A 21,645-nucleotide genomic window follows, 5' to 3' on the forward strand; every position below is an offset into this window, starting at 1 on the left:
TGATCACGTGCTCATATGTGAAGGCTGTGCTTTGTCCTAGTTGAAAAGAATGCAACTTGAACCGACCCTACAGTTCCCAGCCACGTCACCTATGGACTGAGCTACTGCCGCCCCCCTCTAACATCTCTCCGGGGCGGCAGTAGATCAGTCCGTAGGTGACTTGGCTGGGAACCGTAGGGTCGGTTCAAGTTGCATTCAAGTCCTTGTGTGGACCATGTATGGAGCGTGGAGTGGTGGCTGGAGAGGTGCCAGTTCATCTCCTGGGCATTACTGAGATGCTGTTGAGCAACTGGCCCCCTCGCTCTGACATATCTCCATTAATTGCATGTATATATGTTTGTGCGTGTGTGTGCGTGTGTGTAACGTTGCGGGACTAATAAAGTACTTCTTCACCACATGACCCCCTCCTGCTGCGTTAAACTCTCACGCGTAAACCGTATTTACTCTAGTGTGAGTCAAGTTTGCTGCCTCAGGAAATGATTTATCCTTCATTTTTAGATTTACAGCTTTGACAGACACCAGAGGGCCTGGGTGAGCGTGACGGACAGGCTCGGGGAGACGGACTAACCCAGTGTTGGTTGTGGTCTCGTTGCCTATAACACCCGTCTCATTCTGTACCTCCTACGTAGACGGCTTGACACCTGGACGTCCAGCCTTTAATATCTTCCACGGCGTTTTTACTTAGTTTAATGAACTCCAAGCGTCAGGTCGTGAATCTCTGTGTGTGGAAACAGTGATGAGCAGAGAAGGAAGATCAGGGACAAAGGGTCGTTGAACTTCAGAGAGAGTTTTATTTCAACTTGAATTCATTTACAGCAGTTCCACTGGAAAGGAGAAGGGGTTCTCGAATGACGTTCTAGCCACATTAAACCTACGGTCCTATCTACTGTACAGGGAGGAGGATGCAGCTGGATAGTGCAGAAGGCACAGAGTTGGCTTAATACTTGCCTCTAAGCGCTGCTGCTGACACGACAGAAAAGATAACGAGGTGAAACGGCGTCCTCATATCGGAGACTCGGTGAGATGATGCAACTGAGGAGAACATGGCGCCTCCGTCTTTACCCCAGTCCTCGGTGATACAGCGGAGGAGTTTCAAAACTACAACAGCGTAAGCGTCCGCTCCTCTTATGAAACCCATTTCCCTAAACGGACACTTCGCAAGCGTCTCGCAGCGCCGCAGCGATGAAACGAGCGTCGTGTATGGATCCGTTCCTGTAAAGCTGGTGTGTTTTACAATGTATGATACGTGAAACGAAGAAAACGTTACAATATTAAGGCATTTTGTAATTAAAGAGATGCAAATTGGTGAATTATACAAGCGGGGGGGAAGAATCGGGGAAATACAAGTCGCCGACGTTAACCGCGACGGGTCGTCGATAACGTGGCAGGCGTCATTCACATCTACTTCCCTTCGCTGACACACACACCCCCAGCAACCCCCACACACACACACTTCCCATGAAACTGTTCAAATGTACAACCTCCCCTCAAAACAAAAAATAAAGATTGTGATGACAACAGATCAAATATGAAACACATCAGAATCAGGAAGACTTGTCCGAGCATCGTTCAGTATGGAGGGACGACCCAACACCTCCCGCTCACACACACACACACACACTCACACACACACACACCAATGTGACGAGAGATCTGTTCCGCCACAAACTGATAAAACGTATAATATAATATATATTTATATGGATCCCACTGGAACAGAAAGAGGATTCAAGTAAAAGCCTTTAAACTGGAAAACCAAAACGCCATCGTCTAAACATCACTGTGAACTCTTGCATCTCAGATTCAGATTATGCTGCTTATATAAAAATACATTCAACGGGTACATCATCAATCATGGAGCGAAATCATAACACAGAGGTAAGTCAGATGAATCAGTAACCACACGTACATGACACATATTGAAGGCGGACTTAGACTGTTAGTCTCTAGTTTTCCTTTAAGGAAGTAGGAAGTAGGGCTGCACACTAATGATTGTTTTAGTAGTTTCTGGATTAATCAGTTCGTTGTTTGGTCCAGAAAATGAAAAAATGTGGGTCAGTGTTTCTAAAAAGACGACGTGCTCGAATGTCTCATTTCCTCCGCTCAAAGATATTCGACTCACCGTCGCAGAGGAGGAAAGAAACCAGAACATATTCACATTTAAGAAGCTGAAAACTTAAAAATAAAACCCGTTAAAGGGACGGTCTACCATTTGGAGTATTGGTAATTATTATTGACATCGTCCTGAAGTCTGATCTACGCGATGTAAAAAGCAGAAAGAACCATAGAAATCCATCCAGTCTATCAGACGTAGGCCTGCGGAGAAACTGACCAATGGGAGCCGTTCGGTCGGGAGGCTCCCATTGGCTCGTCCCCTCCATCCAATCGATTTGCTGCTGTTTCCAAATCTGCCTCAGAGGCTCATCTGACTCTCAGAATGAAGACCGTAACTTTAACGCATTTTCAAAGTAGTTGGCGAGTAATTTAACAGTTGACCACTAATCGATTCAGGATCATCTGGTAAGGATGAACCCTGGGCGCCTCCCTAGGGAGGTGTTCAAGGTACGTCCAGGACCAGGGGGAGAGATTAGGGGCGCACTCACACTGTCCTTCCGTCCCGTGCCCCGTGCCCCGTGCTTTAGGGTCCTTGTCCCCCCCTCCAGGCCCGTTTGTACTCACACTACCTGGGCCTCAGAGAATGCTTCTTGCTGCCTATACGCCATCACGCCGTAACACGTCACACGCATTGATGACGTCATGGCGATGAGTGGCTTTGTTTCCAAATCTTTCCGTAGACCTCAGAGTTTTTGTGCAAAAACATGTGCAAACGTGTTTTACAAAAGCCCAACTCTCCCAAACGGGCCGTGGATGGCCAGCTGGCCGCAGCTAGGCGCAGAGCGGTTGCACTCACACTGGTCAAACGAACTAGACTTCCCGGTGCGGAAGGACAGTGTGAGTGCGCCCTAGATCTCCACACTGGCCTGGGAACGCCTCAGGATCCCCCAGTTAGAGCTGGTTAATGTGGTCCGGGAAAGGGAAGTTTGGGGTCCCCTGCTGGAGCTGCTGCCCCCGCGACCCGACCCCAGATAAGAGGTGGAAGATGAGATGATCGATTCGTCTTTGCAGCTCGAGTTGGAAGGTTTGAATTTGACACCTCCTCAAAGCAAATACGGGACACGTTTGATAAAAACAGATCTATATTTGTGTCGAGTCATTCAGAATAAATGATGAAAATATTAACGATGGAAGAGCACGAGCTTCACCAAACCCCAGGAGTCACGACCGCTCACGTGGAAATATTTAAAGATGCGGAGCTGTTGTGTTTCTGTGTTTAGTTAAGAAGCTCTATTACAGCTGAAAGTTTCCTCGTCCACAGTCTAAAGCCGCCTTCATTTGTCTAAACAGGTCCTAAGCTCACACACACACACACACACACACAGACACACACACACACAGGCGTTCGCACACCACGTTGAAGCCACAGAGGGAGGAACACAAAGGCAGAGAATCACATCAGAAGTGTCTCAAAGTAAAATTAAACCAAACCAGTTTCAACACAAACCACAGCGTATTCAAACGGACTTAACCCTCCTGTTGCCCTCAAATTTCACTAACACCATTTATTCTTGGGGTCAATTTGACCGTAGCAGTTTAAACATCTGGAAAATGATCATAATCAATGTGTGACTCAAGTGAAGTCGGGTCCTTTATGTTTTTATTTAACAGAATGAAAAATATCACTGATGTTAAACTGCATGGAGGGATTTCTGTGTGTGTGTTTTAAAGTAAGTCTGTTATTTTAAGTGCTATTTTGTGTTATTTGTAACATCTGGAGTGAAAGTAACGTCCGTTATCAAGGACAGCAGCATGAATTTGACCTCATGTAATATTTGAATTGTAAAATAAACAATAATAATAATGATTAAATCATCCAGATGATCAAACTGACCCAAAGGAACACCCATGAGACAAGTACATGTACGATAAGAACAATAAAAAATATATATAATCATGATAATTTTAGGTTTTTTATGAGTCGTCCCCATAAAATGAGGAAAAGTCATAAATATAAAGAAAAAAAATGTCATTATTTAGAGATTTTAAACATTAAATGGGGTCAAATTGACCCTTAGGAGAACAGGAGGGTTAAAGCAAACTGAGAAAACGGGGCTGATTAGCTTCACTGTCGGCTGCTCCTCCGTATGAACGTGCACAGTGCAAACATGGAAATACATCAGTCCACCTTTGCGGGCTTCGCAGACACAGGGAATCCAAATCTGGCACGACCTCATCGAGCCGAGAGTGCGATTAAATAAACGAATCGCTGCTTTTGAACAACAGGAAAAGGGCTAAAATCCTTGTTGAGTTTGGTTTTCTTTGTTTTTTTTATCATGTTGATGCGTTTGAACCCGTGCACATCTGTTTACACTTTGCTTTTGTTGCATTACACACAAAATTTAACGTAAATGAAGCGATCCATTTGATTTTTTCAGCGGAAAATTAATTCGATTTGATGAATCCAAATTAATTTTTTATCCTGTCGATGTCAGATTGTACCTAAAGTTCTGCATTTTAATCTGTGAACATCTGTTTACACTTTGCTTTTGTTGCATTACACACAAAATTTAACGGAAATGAAGCGATCAATTCGATTTTATCAGGGGAAAATGAATCGTTAGTGGCCCTGACAAGTTACTTACGTCGTCATCTTCAGACAGAAACGCTCCATTTCTCGACATAAGTAACTCACGATCTCAAGATAACGGCGTTATTATTGCAAGGACGGCTGTTCTGGGCTTGCGTAGCTTTGAGATCTCCAAACGCCTACAGCAAAAACTCCTAAATCTGCGATATGTGTGAAAGACGCGCACATCCGACCCACTTCTCCGCGGTTCCTCTACCTTGTTTGGTGAATGAGACATAAAACATGGCTGCGCAGCTCCGGGGTCTGGCCTTCTGCTTGGTTTGTGTACTGCGTGTTACGACGTGGCACAGGGGGGACGCAGGCAAAAAGAACAACAAACAGAAAGAGAGAGGGTTTTGCACAGAATATCAGAGTTCCTACAAATATTTACACGACAGATACAGGCACTTGTATATCTTTGGTTGGAAAAACCCAACATTGCAAGAGTTATGCATTCACAGAGCTTTTGTGTCCCTCATTGTGTTTCCAGGGTTCACTAGGCAACTGGTATGTTTATTTATATTTCTTCTGCTTCTTTGAGTTCGTCCGTGTTACAGGTAAGTCCTGAAATAGCTCTCTGACGTCTTTTTAACCCTCTGACAGCGCCACCTGCAACACAAGAAAGGGGTTTTAGTGCAGCTTATACACGTGACAGGGCTGATGCATGCACTGAGACAATCTTACAGCGTTTGAGAGGAGGAAAAAGTGGCAGTATGGACGGGAGCCATCTTGGAAAACAACCCCACAGTAAAACACAAGGAACTGATACAGCTGATCATATGCATCGTGTGTGTGAAGCTGTGGAAAACCCGATGCACGATGATCTTTCACCACACTGTTATAGGGCGCACTCACACTGTCCTTCGGTCCCGTGCCCAAACAGGTTTTACGGGTAAAGTCTGGTTCCTTTGACCAGTGTGAGTGCAACCGTACCGCGTCTAGGAGCGGTACACTGGCCGTCCACGGCCCGTCTGAGAGAAGTGGGCTTTTGTAAAGCACGTTTGCACATGTACGAGCACGAGCGTGCGCACGTGTTACATGTTTTAGGTCAAACAGAGTATATTTAAACACGCACGTTCGAAGTTATACCAAATGAAGTTTGAGATTTCTCTTTCACACATGCAGCACACAACAGGACATTCTCTGTGTCAGACGCATTCCCACTTAAACGCTCTGTTTGGTTTAGGGGCGTGGTGGCGCCACAGCAGGATTAGGACGCACTCACACTGTCCTTCCGTCCCGTGCCCAAACAGGTTTTACGGGTAAAGTCTAGTTCCTTTGACCAGTGTGAGTGCAACCGCTCCTAGCTGCAACCAGCTTGCCGGCCACAGTCGGTTTGGGAGAGGTGGGCTTTAGTAAAGCACGTTTGCACATGTACGAGCACGAGCGTGCGCACGTGTACGAGCACGAGGCCTACGGCGGTTCTGAGGTCATTTCCTGTGCGCCTGTTGGGACGTAGAAAAAAGAAGGAGGGACCATGCGCGGACATTTCAAACAATGGCGGCGAAAGGTTCACGTTGGTGTGATGCGGAGGTGGAGTGTTTACTGCAGATTTGGTCGATGAAAAGATTCAAAAACAGTCGTCAAGACGCACAAAAACTCTGAGGTCTACGGAAAGATCTGGAAACAAAGCCACGCATCGCCATGACGTCATCAATGCGTGTGACGTGTTACGGCGTGATGACGTATAGGCAGCAAGAAGCATTCGCCGGTAGTGTGAGTACAAACGGGCCTGGAGGGGGGGACAAGTACCCTAAAGCACGGGGCACGGGATGGACGGACAGTGTGAGTGCGCCCATAGACAGTGACTCCGTGTGCAAACAGGTGCTCGCTGAGCTCCGGGGGAGAAAAGCCCTGGACAAGAACCAGCTCCTTGAACTTATAACACAGCACTCATGGACTTGAGACGCACTTTTACCAACTTTGCACTATTTTTCCTATTTTGTCAGTGGTGGCTTCGAACACAGCTGCTGTGAACCCAAACTGTCTCCTTGGACGGACTCGGACAATGACTCAGAGCCTGCTGACCTAACTTAAAACTGGTGATGCCTGGGCTGGCTCCTTGTACGCCGGCTATGACTAAAAGTGAGTCATGCGTGTTGTGCTACAGTTAGTCCAACGAGGACCTGGGGTCCTGTGTGTAGGTCTGTGTAGGCTGATCGTGGTGGTGCCTGCTGCCGTGGTCCTGCGTGACGCTTCCTGCTGCTACTATAACTATTAGTCATTTATACTTTCACTAGTCTTATAAATTATAACATTTGTAGCCATAAAAACACCATCAGTGGTGTGTCTCGCTGTATCGTAGCTATCGTAACCTTAACTGTGCTTGTTCCTACTATTCTGCTGTATTAACTGTCTTAACATATGAGTCATATTCACATTACTATAGATATTATTATAGTTACTGTTACGCTTTGGCTGCTTGCATCTCTGGAAGTGTGTCTGTTTCTCTGTCTTTGTCTCTCTCTCTCTCTCTCCTTCTCTTCCTCTCTCCGGTGCAGACAGATGTGCGTCCTCCACAGAGCTGGGTCTGTCTGACGTTTCCTGTCTGTTATAGTGAAGGTTTTCGTCTCCACCGTACTCTACGGGGGAATTGTTGGGTCTCTGTAAATCATAAATAAGTCATAGAGTGTGGTCTTTACCTACTCTGTAAAGTGTCCTGAGATCACTTGTGTTATGATTTGGCACTGTAAATAAAATTGAACGAGCTTCCACCACCTCTGGGAGCGAGATGCAACCCTGCATGCGTCAGCCACAGTTACCATGTGCAGTCTTAAGCAATGAGCAATTAATATGACAGACAAAACAAACGGTGACATATTGAGGTGTCCGTGTGTTTTGGACAGAAACAGAAAGAGCAGTGTGATTGGATCATGTCATTAACCAATCACTGGTCAATCATCGTCGCTGAAACTACCTGTTCTCGTCACATAGCACTGCTGGTGTCTGTTGTACCTTCTCAGGGCAGAAGTCGGGGTTGGTTTGCCGTACTTTGCCGGGCCGCCCCTTGATGACTGCATAGCAGAACATAGTAATGACCATGACAAACAGGAAGTAGCTAGTGTGCATCAGGTGCAGGTTGATGAGGGAACGGTCGTCCTGGTGAGAAAGAGTCAAAAAGACAAGGATTAAATATCAGAGTAACTGCAGGTTTTTATTCAACTCAAAAGGCAACATGCACGCAATAGTTCTGTCTCTCTCTTCATTCCCTCGTTACTGTTTTCAACGGCAAAACCAAATGTCCAGTGTTGTTGAATGTTCTCATGTGTCCAGGTCGTCGTTATCCTCAAAGCAATTTCAGTCAAAAGCAACTGGACTTGGTTATTTGTCAAGAAGACGTTTCACCTCTCATCCAAGAGGCTTCATCAGTTCATGTACGCAACTGATCAGGCTGGGACTGGACCAGGACCAGGACCAGGACCAGGCTGGGACTGGTCCAACTATCACATGTGGAGATCCAGGTATTTAACCTCTCACAAAGCAGATGAATCCCTTCCCAGGAGATTCAACAATCTAACCTCAGAGAACAACTGTTCACAAATGTCCTCCTGTGACTCCAACGACGGTCGTTAAGACTCAATAGAGCACTAACCAGGTCCATACCTACTTCCACCAATGACTGGACCAGGACCAGGCTGGGACTGGACCAGCACCAACGAAGTCCAAACCAACTTCCACCAACGACTGTCACTCTAACGACGGTCGTTGGCACTTGGAGCACAAAGGCTTCCAGTGACATCATCGGCCTTGTGAGAGGTTAAATACCTGGATCTCACACCAGTTAGTTGGACCAGTCCCAGCCTGGTCCTGGTCCAGTCCCAGCCAGGTCCTGGTCCTGGTCCTGGTCCAGTCCAAGCCTGGTCCTGGTCCTGGTCCTGGTCCTGGTCCAGTCCCAGCCTGGTCAGATGCGTACATGAACTGATGAAGCCTCTTGGATGAGAGGTGAAACGTCTTCCTGACAAATAACCAAGTCCAGTTGCTTTGGACTGAAATTGCTTTGAGGAGAACGACGACCTGGACACATGAGAACATTCACAGGCTGCGTCCAGTGTTGTAGTAACTCCAACTTGCTCATAGTGATCGGATATTTAAATGGCAGGGAGACGTTTCCCCATCTTCAGCGCGTGAACACATGCTGCGTTCACATGCTCCTCTAAAGCTCAGAAAGAGCCAAAGCAGAGAGAAATACGCAGCTTGGAAAAACGTTGCATATTGAACCATGGAGGGCGTACCGTGCGGTTCAAAATGATACTGAGAACCGAGGCATCCCGACTGTGCAGTCACAGCATATGTTTTCTAATTGTTTTCAGGCTCACTGGACCATTCAGGGCCCAGTTGAGGCCTGTCAATGGGATCTTTGTCACCCTGGAACAATCTACCGCCATCAGTATAGAGCTGCGACCAAATGGCTTTCAGATTGTGCTCAATCACATTTACCCTGTCTGTTATAAGGGCTGGTGCGTGATCATGTACCCTGTCATCATCTGAATGGTTCCAGTACACAATCATTCTGCCATATCTGGGTTAGGGATGACACCAACTGATTATTCAAATGGGAAAATGGTGAAAAATGTGGGTCAGTGTTTCCCGAAGCTCAAGATGACGTCCTCAAAAGCCTTGTTTTGTCCAAAACCCTAAAAAATATTTAGAAACCAGAATATATTCACATTAAAGAAGCTGAAATCAGAGAAATTTATTCTTTATTTTTCCTGAAAAATGACTCAAAACGATAAATCAGTTATCTAAATAGTTGCAGATTCATTTAAAAGTTGACGACTAATCGATGAATCATCTAACTGCTGCAGCTATGTTTTTATTTCTTGCTGCCCATACGTCATCACGCCGTAACACGTCACACGCATTGATGACGTCATGGCGATGCGTGGCTTTGTTTCCAGATCTTTCCGTAGACCTCGGAGTTTTTGTGCGTCTTGTCGACTGTTTTTGAATCTTTTCATCAACCAAATCTGCAGTAAACACTCCACCTCCGCATCACACCAACGTCAACCTTTCACCGCCAATGTTTGAGATGGAAAGAAAGTGTATTCAAGGGTCATCTGACATCCTCGAAGGTCAAGTACTAATGACTTACCTTACAGTGAATACTGTTCTACAGCCGTTTTTACGCATTACAGAAACTTCATGACTTTCAAATCCTGTCTGTAAACTATTCAAATGTGACCAAAACCTTATTCGCTGGTTTACTGAAGAGGTTTTTTACTAATCCAGACGAACACGGGTACAACTTTAAGTATCCACCTCCGTCAGCTGGTCACGTCTAGAGCACTCCTCGAGTCTCCATGGATACACCTTACTGTTTACTGTCACACAGTGTCACGTCAAACAATCTCAACAAGAAGTTGCGGTTTCCCTCGGTTTTCCCTTTCCACACATGACCGCTGAAACCGGACTTCTCCAAAAAAGGTCACTCTGGACTCAAAAAACTCCAGTTTCAGGAGCAACAACTGCGGGTACGTGTGGACAAAAGGCCGAACCATGAAACAGAGGAACACACGGTTTCAAAAATACCCGCGTTCGCGTGGACGGCCCACAAGGTGCTTCTGTGCAACTTAAGTCAGAAATCTGAACAACATTAAGACACTTGAACCGGGAACTCTGCCCGATCAAACTGAGTGGGATCACGTTTGCTACTCACATCAGGAACGATGACGGTCAGCTTTGGGTTGAGGGCGTGGTACACCTTGCCGATGGCGCCTTTGTAACACCAGAAAGGATTGTAGTCCTGACTGTACTTGGTGTCTGAGTCGCGGACCGTGGTGAACACCTTGTACCAGGATGTGGCGTTGGTGTACGTCTCCGGCACACAGTGTGGTGGCTGCCTGCACGCCAAAGACAAAGACGACAGCTGTCATATTACCTTAGTTAAGGCAGTGACTGCAAACATGTTAAAGCTATTGTTGAAACATTTATTACATAATTTATTGTTGGTACTTTCACACGGTGCGGTTTAAGTGAGAGGCAGTGTGTGCGTGTCAAAGTGGTTGTTGCCTCTGGAAGAGCAAAGACAAACGATCAATACCAAAGTCACATCTGACGAGTGATGAGGCTAAATATATCCGACAGAGTGTAAATGACACTGCTGAGAGCCGTCACTCTCCACTTTGGCTCCGGCGCTAAACGTTTCAGTTCCGCAGGCTGACAGGACGCGCTGCTGCTCGCCCCCGGGGGCTCCACAGGTCCTGGGACCCGTCCGACCGCATTTGTGACAAGCAAGCTGCAATTTGCTACATGAGGTAATTTCCTCTCGCTCATTTTGACACGTTTCATTAATCAAAAAACACAAAACAGCAGACTTGTGCCCAATGCGTGAGCGTGCAGGTACTGTAGGACTTTGAGGAACGTGGCTCTGCCACCGTACACAGTACCCAAAATGGACGAAGGCCGTGTTCACACAGTCTCAGGCGGCCTGATCCAGGGATGTATGAGGTCTAGTAGCAAACCTCTGTGTCGTTGTCTTATAATCATCTCATCTCATCTTCAGCCTCTTATCCGGGGTCGGGTCGTGGGGGCAGCAGCTTTAGCAGGGGACCCCAAACTTCCCTTTCCCGGGCCACATTAACCAGCTCTAACTGGGGGATCCTGAGGTGTTCCCAGGACCAGTTGGAGATTAATCTCTCCACCTGGTCCTGGGTCTTCCCCGAGGCCTCCTCCCAGCTGGACGTGCCTGGAACACCTCCCTAGGGAGGCGCCCAGGGTTCATCCTTACCAGATGATCCTGAACCACCTCAACTGGCTCCTTTCAACGCAAAGGAGCAGCGGCTCTACTCCGAGTTCCTCACGGATGCTGAACTTCTCCCCCTCTCTCTAAGGGAGACTCCAGACCCCCTCCTGAGGAAACACATCTCGGGCGCTTGTACCCTCGATATAACTACAATATATATAAATATAAAATATGCAAGCGAACGTTTGTTATTGATTTGGACTCCCAGGACTAAACTGAAAAACTTTAATTTCTCAGAAACATCGTACGGGAACACGAAGACTTAAACCCAGAACATTGTCAGAAATGATACGAAGGTGTTGAGTAATAAAGACCTCGTGTTAAACTTTGCATGTGTCCCCCTAGGAGCCGGGGGGGGGGGGGGCGGTCCAACTCACACTGTGACTGGGAAGATATTGCTGGCGGCCGTGATGGTCATGCACGTGCTGAACACCACCTGCTCGCAGTGGCCGTGCAGCACGCACTCATCCGAGTTCCAGGATACGGGCAGGGTGAAGGTGATGTTTATTTCTTCATGGGCTTCCCGGCCTACACACCAAAACACACGGAAATACAGTGAGAACTTGAACGTGAATGTGGTTTTTCCCACAGCCCTGTGTTACTACAAAACAGCACAAAGGCCTTTAACTGGTGTAGCCACATTCCCTTCATTGTTGTGTTGGGAGTAACTGCTTGTGAGCGGCCGTGAGTGATTGAAAACAACCTGAGAGAGACGCCTCGCAGCTCAATTATTAGAGCTTAGAGGAGGCTGAACAGCGTGCACAAGACTCCCGCGGGCAGGACGCCGGGGAGAACCACCGCAGCAGCGTTAGATGTCGAACCAAGCTCCTCCCCCTGATAACCAACGACAGGCTGATTTTCCAGGATTACGCAATATTTATTAAACTGCAGAAGGAGATTAGAAGATTATGGGACTCCTGAGTGTGTGTGTGTGTGTGTGTGTGTGTGTGTGTGTGTGTGTGTGTGTGTGTGTGTGTGTGTGTGTGTGTGTGTGTGTGTGTGTGTGTGTGTGTGTGTGTGTGTGTGTGTGTGTGTGTGTGTGTGTGTGTGTGTGTGTGTGTGTGTGTGTGTGTGTGACTAAGAATAGATGTGGTTATGTCAACATAAGTGCACAATAGCCGAAGAAGGGACACTGAGTCTCCACATCTCACAAGATCATTAAACAGCTGACCTTTTGTCTTTTTAGATTCACAGTCTTTTCTATTTTACACGTCCGTTTCATTGTGTTTTGCTTTAACGCATCCTCCCCGCACAAGTATTTCACTTTTGTACTTGGCGACAATGAACAGATTCAGTCTTGATCAGGACACGAACAGGGGCACATGAAATTACCTCAGAACCGCCGTAGGCCTCGTGCTCGTACATGTGCAAACGTGCTTTACTAAAGCCCACCTCTCCCAAACGGGCCGTGGACGGCAAGCGTACCGCTCCTAGACGCGGTACGGTTGCACTCACACTGGTCAAACGAACTAGACTTTAGACGTGAAACGTGTTTGGGCATGGTACTGAGGCACAGTGTGAGTGCGCCCTAGGTGTATGCTTGTTATCACTTGACGATGTAACTGTGTATCACAAGGTCTCAATATATGACGGGGCAAATGTCGAAACACTTGATCCGCTCTAAGCGCCGCAAAATACGAAAAGATGTCCATTTCACTCCACAGATTGACAATTTGCGTCTGTTAAATCCGTTTCCAAGCGTCGTACCGTGCAGCTTATCCTACCAACAGCTTACAATTCAAATTTAACCAGGAGAACGTAGATTATTTTTTAGGAAATTTGTAATTTTAACCAATTTCCAGGTGTTTCCAGGACACGTGGAAACTCTGAAATTTATTTTTTTTAATTTCTTTATTGTGTTTGTAGAAGTTTGAAGCGCCCAAACACATTTCACACTCTTTCAGATCTGTGGCTGTAGACGTATCTCTGACACGTGTCTCGATTCCCCCGATTCATTCGTTCATCTTCACACCTCTACGTCGTTCACTGTTAAACACACACTGTCTTATTTCTACAAACTAACGATGATGAGGAGGAGGAGGAGGAGGAACCTACCAGAGAGGCCGACCTGCTGCCCCAGCACCGTCACATACAGGTGGGTGATGTTGCGAGAGTACCCTCCGAACGGGCGCTGGGGGTCCAGCGTCAGGGTGATGGGGACGGAGATGTTGATGGGCCCCGAGTCGTCCAGCAGGAGGGGGACCTGGGTGCTGGACCGAGCTTGGCCGCTGGTCACGACCATGCTCTCGGGCGTGGTCGACTCGTTCAGGCCGTGCTTTATCGTCTCGTTCTCCGACACGCAGAAGTCCAGCTCGTTGAAGCGCAGCAGGAAGGTGTTCCAGTCCTGGAAGAGAATACCTCCACTTCATTAGTCCAAATCCAGTGTAACAGTAGCTTCTCTAATCCATCCCAGCGTGAGACTACCTGTGACCTCTTTGGATTTGCATGTGCGTCCCTTTCACATCCACGTGCAAAGGTTTATTTCCATGTGTTGTGAGCTGGAAGCCCCCGTTATATGCTACTCACACACTATATATATTAATAATACATTACTCTGAGTATGGATGTGCAAAGGTTTAGGGCGCACTCACACTGTCCATCCGTACCGTGCCCGAGCGCGTTTCACAGGTAAAGTCTGGTTCCTTTGACCAGTGTGAGTGCAACCGTACTGCACCTAGGCGCGGTATGGTTGCTGGTCACGGCCCGTTTGGGAGAGGTGGGCTTTAGTAAAGCACGTTTGCACGTGTACGAGCACGAGCGTGCGCACGTGTACGAGCACGAGGCCTACGGCAGTTCTGAGGTCATTTCCTGTGCGCCTGTTGGGACATAGAAAAAAGAAGGAGGGACCATGCGCGGACATTTCAAACAATGGCGGTGAAAGGTTCACGTTGGTGTGATGTGGAGGTGGAGTGTTTACTGCAGATTTGGTCGATGAAAAGATTCAAAAACAGTCGACAAGACGCACAAAAACTCTGAGGTCTACGGAAAGATCTGGAAACAAAGCCACGCATCGCCATGACGTCATCATTGCGTGTGACGTGTTACGGCGTGATGACGTATAGGCAGCAAGAAGCATTCTCCGAGGCCCAGGTAGTGTGAGTACAAACGGGCCTGGAGGGGGGGACAAGGACCCTAAAGCACGGGGCACGGGACGGAGGCACAGTGGGAGGGCGCCCTTAAACAAGCTTCTCTTAGCCTAAAGACTGAACAGGGTGAGACTGGAAACGACTCAATAGGTCACACTTTAAATGCATCAGGGTTCAAAATGTTCTTGAAGGAGCAGCAGAACCACGTGGGTGGGACTCACCTCAGTCAGCTCCGGAGACTTGATCTCCTTGATCTTGAAGAAGTAACCGATGGTCAGGAAGGCGATGGCCACTGCGCTGACGCTGATCATAAAGATGACCAGCGGCGGGCGGTTGTTGATGTAGCTTCTCAGGTTCTCTATAGGGTTCAACAGGTACACCTGCAAACGCACAAACACGCAACGTGCCAACATTCAAACGCTGAGTATCACAGAGGCTTCTAATTGCAGTGGGTAAATAATAACATTAAAATAGCAGTAAACACATATCTGTTGTGTAGAGACAGTGGAGAAATGGCTCCCTGAGCTCAGGAAAAACACTTTCACGTGTCCAAACCTCAGAACTGGTCCAACATGGTGGCTGCTTTAGAAACTTTCTATTATATTAAGAAAAAAATTCGCAGAAATTGTTGTTTCTGGAAACATTTTAGGCAAAAATTCTGCAACGCAGCTGCTGAAACTGTGAGAATTGTCTGTGTGAATAGATTTTGTGGAGTTCCAGTAGGCAGGGAGTCGTGCTGGACGCTCCCGATCTGCGTTCAGAAGCCTGGACCTGAACTTTACACACATGAGGAGAGGACAAACTCTGCGCCCGTCTGTCAGGAGAGCTCCTTTAAAAAGGTATGCGTTAATGAATGGGCCTAATATGTGGTAAAATGTGTAGCGGTAGGTGCGGTGTCTGGCAATCTCCTCCAACCACCTACCACCTTCCAGACCGTCCCTCTGCTTCAATAGTCGCCCTGGCTGTGATTTTGGCCTTTTGTCTTTGACCAACTGTGTGTGTGTGTGTGTGTGTGTGTGTGTGTGTGTGTGTGTGTGTGTGTGTGTGTGTGTGTGTGTGTGTGTGTGTGTGTGTGTGTGTGTGTGTGTGTGTGTGTGTGTGTGTGTGTGTGTGTGTGTGTGTGTGTGTGTGTGTGTGTGTGTGTGTGTGTGTGTGTGTGTGTGTGTGTGTGTGTGTGTGCGTCAGTGTGTGTGTAGTGCTCTTTGAGTTTCCTTTGTGTTATCTCTGAAATACACCTAGTGGAAAAGGGGTAGAAATTAAGGGCACCCTCCCACTGTCCTTCCGCACCGTGCCCCGTGCTTCACGCCGTAACACGTCACACGCATTGATGACGTCATGGCGATGCGTGGCTTTGTTTCCAAATCTTTCCGTAGACCTCGGAGTTTTTGTGCGTCTTGTCGACTGTTTTTGAATCTTTTCATGGACCAAATCTGCAGTAAACACTCCACCTCCGCATCACACCAACGTGAACCTTTCACCGCCATTGTTTTAAATGTCCGCGCATGGTCCCTCCTTCTTTTTTCTACGTCCCAACAGGCGCACAGGAAATTACCTCAGAACCGCGGTAGGCCTCGTGCTCGTACACGTGCGCACGCTCGTGCTCGTACACGTGCAAACGTGCTTTACAAAAGCCCACCTCTCTCAGACGGGCCGTGGACGGCAAGCGTGCCGCTCCTAGACGCGGTACTGTTGCACTCACACTGGTCGAAGGAACCAGACTTTAGCCGTGAAACGTGCTGGGGCACGGTACGGAGGGACAGTGGGAGTGCGCCCTAATAAGCTAGTGCTTCAAGTGTAATATATTTTTCACATGTTTGAAATAAAGCATTCATTCATTTTTATAATTCCTTGTTCGGTAAGTACAGGGCAGTTCTGACTTTCATTCAGAAAAGGTCGGATTGTTGGTCTCACGTCAGAAGAGTTACAAACCAGAGCACTTGTATACGTGTTCAGGCATCGACGTAACAGTGCGTGTTGAGTTTAACCACCTGTGTGGACTGGAAATCATCGTTCAGTCAACACTTAGTTTAACACTTTAACTACCTGCTGCGTGTGCACGAGGCCCTGAAGCCGCATTCTTCTCAACTCAACAGACTTCACGTCCAGAGCAGCAGGAAAGGCCGGTCCTCCAGGTTGTTGACAATGTCTGCCTGAGAAAACACCGTAAGAGTGTCCGCGGCGTGCCGTGAGAACTTAGCTCCACCATCCCAAAGAGGTGGAAACTCACGCTCCACAGCGACGACACTGGGTATTATTGGTAGAACTATGCTTGGTTATGGGTTTTTTAGGGTCGATGCCGATAACCAGTGTGTCTGTCTCTGTCTGTGTGTCTGTCTTTGTCTCTCTCTCTCTCTCTCCTTGTCTTCCTCTCTCCGGTGCAGACAGACGTCCGTCCTCCACAGAGCTGGGTCTGTCTGACGTTCCTGTCTGTTATAGTGAAGGTTTTCAACGCCATCGTACTCTACGGGGGAATTGTTGGGTCTCTGTAAATCATAAATAAGTCATAGAGTGTGGTCTTTACCTACTCTGTAAAGTGTCCTGAGATCACTTTGGTTATGATTTGGCACTGTAAATAAAATTGAATTGAATTAAATTGATGACAGACCTGTTTGATGCTCGTGTGCATGCATAGTGTTGCAGCATATATATATAGAGCAGTGGGCTTTTTATTAACGTCCCATAACAAAGTGTTGCTTGTATCCTGGTTAATGTGTTTTTCCCGGTGTTGTGCCGTATTCAGCACCCCTGCTGTGAAATGCACCCCCACTCGCATTAGAGGTGATATCCTGCATCAGAAGGCTGTTGTTTCCACCTATAGGAGTAGCTTATATATATATATATATATATATATATATATATATATATATATACAAGATATCACCTATACACAGGTATATATATGTATATATAGGTATATATATACACACACACACACACACACACAGGTATATTTATATACAGGTAACCCACAACGCTCAGAACACTGGTTCCTTACAGTCTTTAAACTATTTTAAAGAGTTTAAAATCACAAACTCTGATAATATCGAACACAAAACAACACCTTTTTGTGTGTTCTGTGGAAATAAACTGCAGCAGAATTACAACATGAATGAAATGGATCTTTTGAGCCAGTTAAATGTGTTTGACTCAGCGTTTCCTTAATATAACCCCAGCTTTTCTTGCAATTCATAGATGCAAAAGTGTGTTTTTAATGTGGTTACCTGTATATAAGCTACTCCCCTATAGGTCCAAACAACAGCCTCCTTCAATGGGAGGGGGTGCATCTCACGGCAGGGGGGCTGAATACGGCACAACACCGGCTCTTCTTGTGCATCTGACCATGTGACCTTCTGGCTGAATGGTAACTGGACCCTGTAGTAGTGGTAGTGGACATCTACAGACCATCTAATCTAATCATTCACACCACTTTCACACATGAGGAGCAATTTGGGGTTCGGTGTCTTGCCCAAGGACACTTTTCGACATGTTGACAGGGGGGAAGTGGGGATCGAACCTCCGATCTCTCGAATGGAGGACGACCCACTCTACCACTGAGCCACAATCGCAGGAAAACATATCCGCGAATCTATTCACATGCACCGTCCCTGTCAGATCACATCAAACACGGTAACCATGACCCGGAGAGGGTTTGTTGTGTTTGGCTCCGCAGCCAGGTGACAGCTGTCAGGTACAGCGGTGCGCCCTGGCCCCTCTGCCGGGGGACACACGAAGCACCGGGCTGCAAACACTGCGGGGATCTGCGGGTGTACATGAGCAACAGCACGGGTCTCACCATGTTTCCTGTGTGTGTGTGTGCCTGCGCCGGGATGTGAGCTGGGAGGTCCGCTGCTGCAGGCCACAACAATACCGACCGCAGCTGGAACCGCTCGCGTTGTTGTTGTTGTTGTTGTCGCTTCGCCCCCGGAAACTAGTCCCTCCGGCGGATACAGCTGAGGGGCAGAAGTCGGCGTGTGCTCCTTCCCATTCTTCGCTCTGAGTGCGCTCTGCAGCCGGGAGGAGAGTGCCTCTGTTGCGGACTAAAGAGCCTGGAATACACCGTCAGTCCTGGATGTGGGTCCTCCCCGCCGACATCTCCCGTCCGCGTCCCCGGCTCCGCGTCGCAGCGCCGCCGTTCTCGTCATTTACGTAGAGTGTGCGCCCGAAATCTGCCGTGCGTGCATTGGGTGACGTTCAAGCGTACGTCGTTTGCGTAGACGACGTTAGGACGTTCGGCGTGTTTACAATATTCAGGGATTTTGACGCGTTCAGGGGCCGTCGGAAATATGAAATGCTGCCGTGGAGGGTTTGAGCAAGAGACGTCGAGATACGCTTGTTATATCAGGGTTAGGGTTATAACTCATAAGGTAAAGGAAGTTTAATTTACACTGATGCATAGATGCTATGCAGTCAAACATTTCTTACAAAAATTAAAGACTGATATTGATGTAAAAAGAAACATGTTCTCACCTGTTTTGGTTCTGTACTAAGGTCAAATCAAATCAACCTTTATTTATTTATTTGGTGCTTTTCATACAGAAAGTATCGCACAGTGCAGAAAAAGAGCAACATCAAACCAAATCAGGAGACGAAAGTTAAAAGAACCCAACCCTCCACCCCCTCAGTCATGCACAGAGACGCACACACACATGTATACATGCATACACACATTCACATATACACACACAGCCACGCTCACACACACTCACACTTACACAAACACTAGCTGTCACTACAGAGACATGGCCGGGCAGCGAGATCTGAGGTACAGAGGAGTCTAGAGGAAGCTCCCTTTGGGTGGGGGGGGGGGGTCAACCACACTGGGAGAGATCCCAGTCCAAGGTCACAGGGAGCACCGCCACAGAGACCCCCCCAACCCGGGCAGACAGGAGCCTCCGCACCAAGGTGCAGAGCCCACCAAAGAGACCACCCCAACACCGGGCAGACAGGAGCCTCCGCACCAAGGTGCAGAGCCCTCTAGTCGCCCGGGCCGGACCAGACAACTCCCAGTCCTTTAGGCCCTGAGGTCACTTCTGTTTTTGCACTATTTGGTCTTATTTACTCATATTTATTTATTATTACAAAACAAACAAAACAAGAACAACTGCACTATATCATGTGATTATGTACATGTGTCTATTTCTATTTCTTCCCTTTTTAAATGTAACTTTATTGCTTATTTTTGCTATTTTTTAATCTTATTTTGTATTATTCTGTCGCTGCTGTGACACACAAACGTCCCTGTTTGTGGGACATTAAAGGTTTTTCTGATTCTGATTTTGCTGATTTTACTCCATAAAGCTCAATTCTCCAAACTTTAATCCCTTCAAATTTGAATTTCGTAACTATTTTGAGTCCAGATTATTAATAATAAGAAATGTAACTATTATTATCATTACACCACAGATGAGAACAGTAAAGCCTGCGTCTTAATTTAACTTCTTTACATGCATCTATTTTTACTTTATTTGTCTTTTTTGTCTCTATACCTTTGTATCTTATTAAGTATTCTTATGTAATGTCATTATGACTTAATGTGTATTGTTTTCTGTCTTTACACACACACACACACACACACACACACACACACACACACACACACACACACACACACACACACACACACACACACACACACTCTCTCTCTATCTGTGTCAAGTGTGATGCCACCCTGTTCTGTTTTTACTAGATTTGTTCAAATTGCAAATAAATAATATATATAAAAAGTAATTGTTAATGAATTAATGTCAGTTCCAATCCCCAAATGATGCTTTACCATAAAATAATATATATTTGTCTGAATTATATAAAAGAATTAGAAGAAGAAGAATAACTTTATTAATCCCGCAAGGGGAAATTCACTGTGTTATTATACAGGTTACACACACACACACACACATATGCACAAACAGGACCTGTATACATGCAATTAATAGAGAGATGTCATAGCGAGGGGGCTGCCAATGGACCTTTATTATTATTATTATTTTTAGATCTTGCAGTTGCAGATTTTAGACACTGAAGAATGTCTCTTTATGCTCCGGTGCAGCAGGTGGCGGTAGAGACCTCCTGCTTCTTGGTTAAAGGTCCCCCGGCTCCTCCCTGAACCCACCGGTTCATTGTGGAGCCACAGCAGCCCACGCTGAAGCCTGCTGCGTAAAGTGTTAGTGTCACACAGAGAGCCACCGGAAATACGGGATTTATCCTTCAAAATAAAGCCGAAATGTAACAAATAACAGGTCTATTACAGAAGAATCAGAATCAGGTTTATTGCTAAGTATGTTGGACATACAGAGAATTTGACTCCTAAACATAACAATAACAATAACAATAACAGAACAATAACAGAACAACACAGAACAATAATTTAAGATAAAAAATAGAGGTAATATTAAAAATAGGTTAACAAGTAAATATGAGAAATTTAAAATAGAAAGATAAAATAATTGTGCAAAGTTACAGTTACAGTTAAGCACTTATGCAATGATTTCAAACTGAATGAGAAGAACTCTAAAGTCAAAATATAGTCTGCTGAAAAAAGTCCGAGTATAGAATGAGGAAAAATAATATAGTATGCTGAAAAAAGTCTTATTATAAATGAGGAAAAATAATATAGTATGCTGAAAATATAGCATGTTAAAAAAGTGAAAAACATAAAATATGTTGAAGAAAGTGGAAAATTCCAGATTTAGTATGTTGAAAATTAAAAAAGGTCATAAAATGTATAAAAAAAATCTCCTAGTATAGTAAAGTATGCTGAAAGAACTTAAAGTGTTGAAAAAAGTGAGAGTCATAGGATAGAATGACAAAAATAATATAGCATGTTAAGAAAGTGATAAAAGTCAAAATAAAGTGTAATTAAAAAAGTGGAAAAATTCCCCAAAAAAGTCAAAATAAAGTGTGTTGAAAAAAGTGAAAAAGTCATAATAGATTATGTTTAATAAGCTAAAAAAAAGTTGACAAAAATTCTTTAAAAAAATCATAATATAATAGGTCGAAAAAAGTCAAAGTGTAGTGAAAGAATGAATTAATACATGTTTTTTTGGAACTATAAACTTTTATTTTGTAGACCAGGCCGGAAGTCCGCTGTATCTTCATGACGTCACCCCGGTCGACTTGACGCTGTTGAGCTCCGT

The 21,645-nt window shown here is 46.0% G+C and overlaps 1 protein-coding gene across 2 annotated transcripts; it reads right to left on the reverse strand.

Moving 5' to 3' along the window:
* Window positions 1–779: 779 nt before the first annotated feature.
* tmem248 (transmembrane protein 248) lies at window positions 780–18,614 on the reverse strand. Of its 2 annotated transcripts, none has more exons than XM_083927039.1 (7): window positions 18,306–18,614; window positions 14,734–14,892; window positions 13,482–13,770; window positions 11,804–11,954; window positions 10,341–10,524; window positions 7,640–7,783; window positions 780–5,293 (listed from the first exon to the last, which is right to left on the reverse strand). In XM_083927039.1, exons 1-7 carry the CDS (start codon window positions 18,306–18,308, stop codon window positions 5,273–5,275), a joined length of 951 nt encoding a protein of 316 aa, XP_083783165.1. In that variant the 5' UTR covers window positions 18,309–18,614; the 3' UTR covers window positions 780–5,272. The 2 variants fall into 2 exon arrangements, with proteins under 2 accessions (XP_083783165.1, XP_083783164.1); XM_083927038.1 differs by having other exon boundaries at window positions 7,602–7,783.
* Between the last annotated feature and the right edge of the window lie 3,031 nt (window positions 18,615–21,645).

This window comes from Echiichthys vipera (genome assembly GCF_963691815.1).
Source record: "Echiichthys vipera genome assembly, chromosome: 14".
NCBI classification, from domain to species: Eukaryota; Metazoa; Chordata; class Actinopteri; order Perciformes; family Trachinidae; genus Echiichthys; species Echiichthys vipera.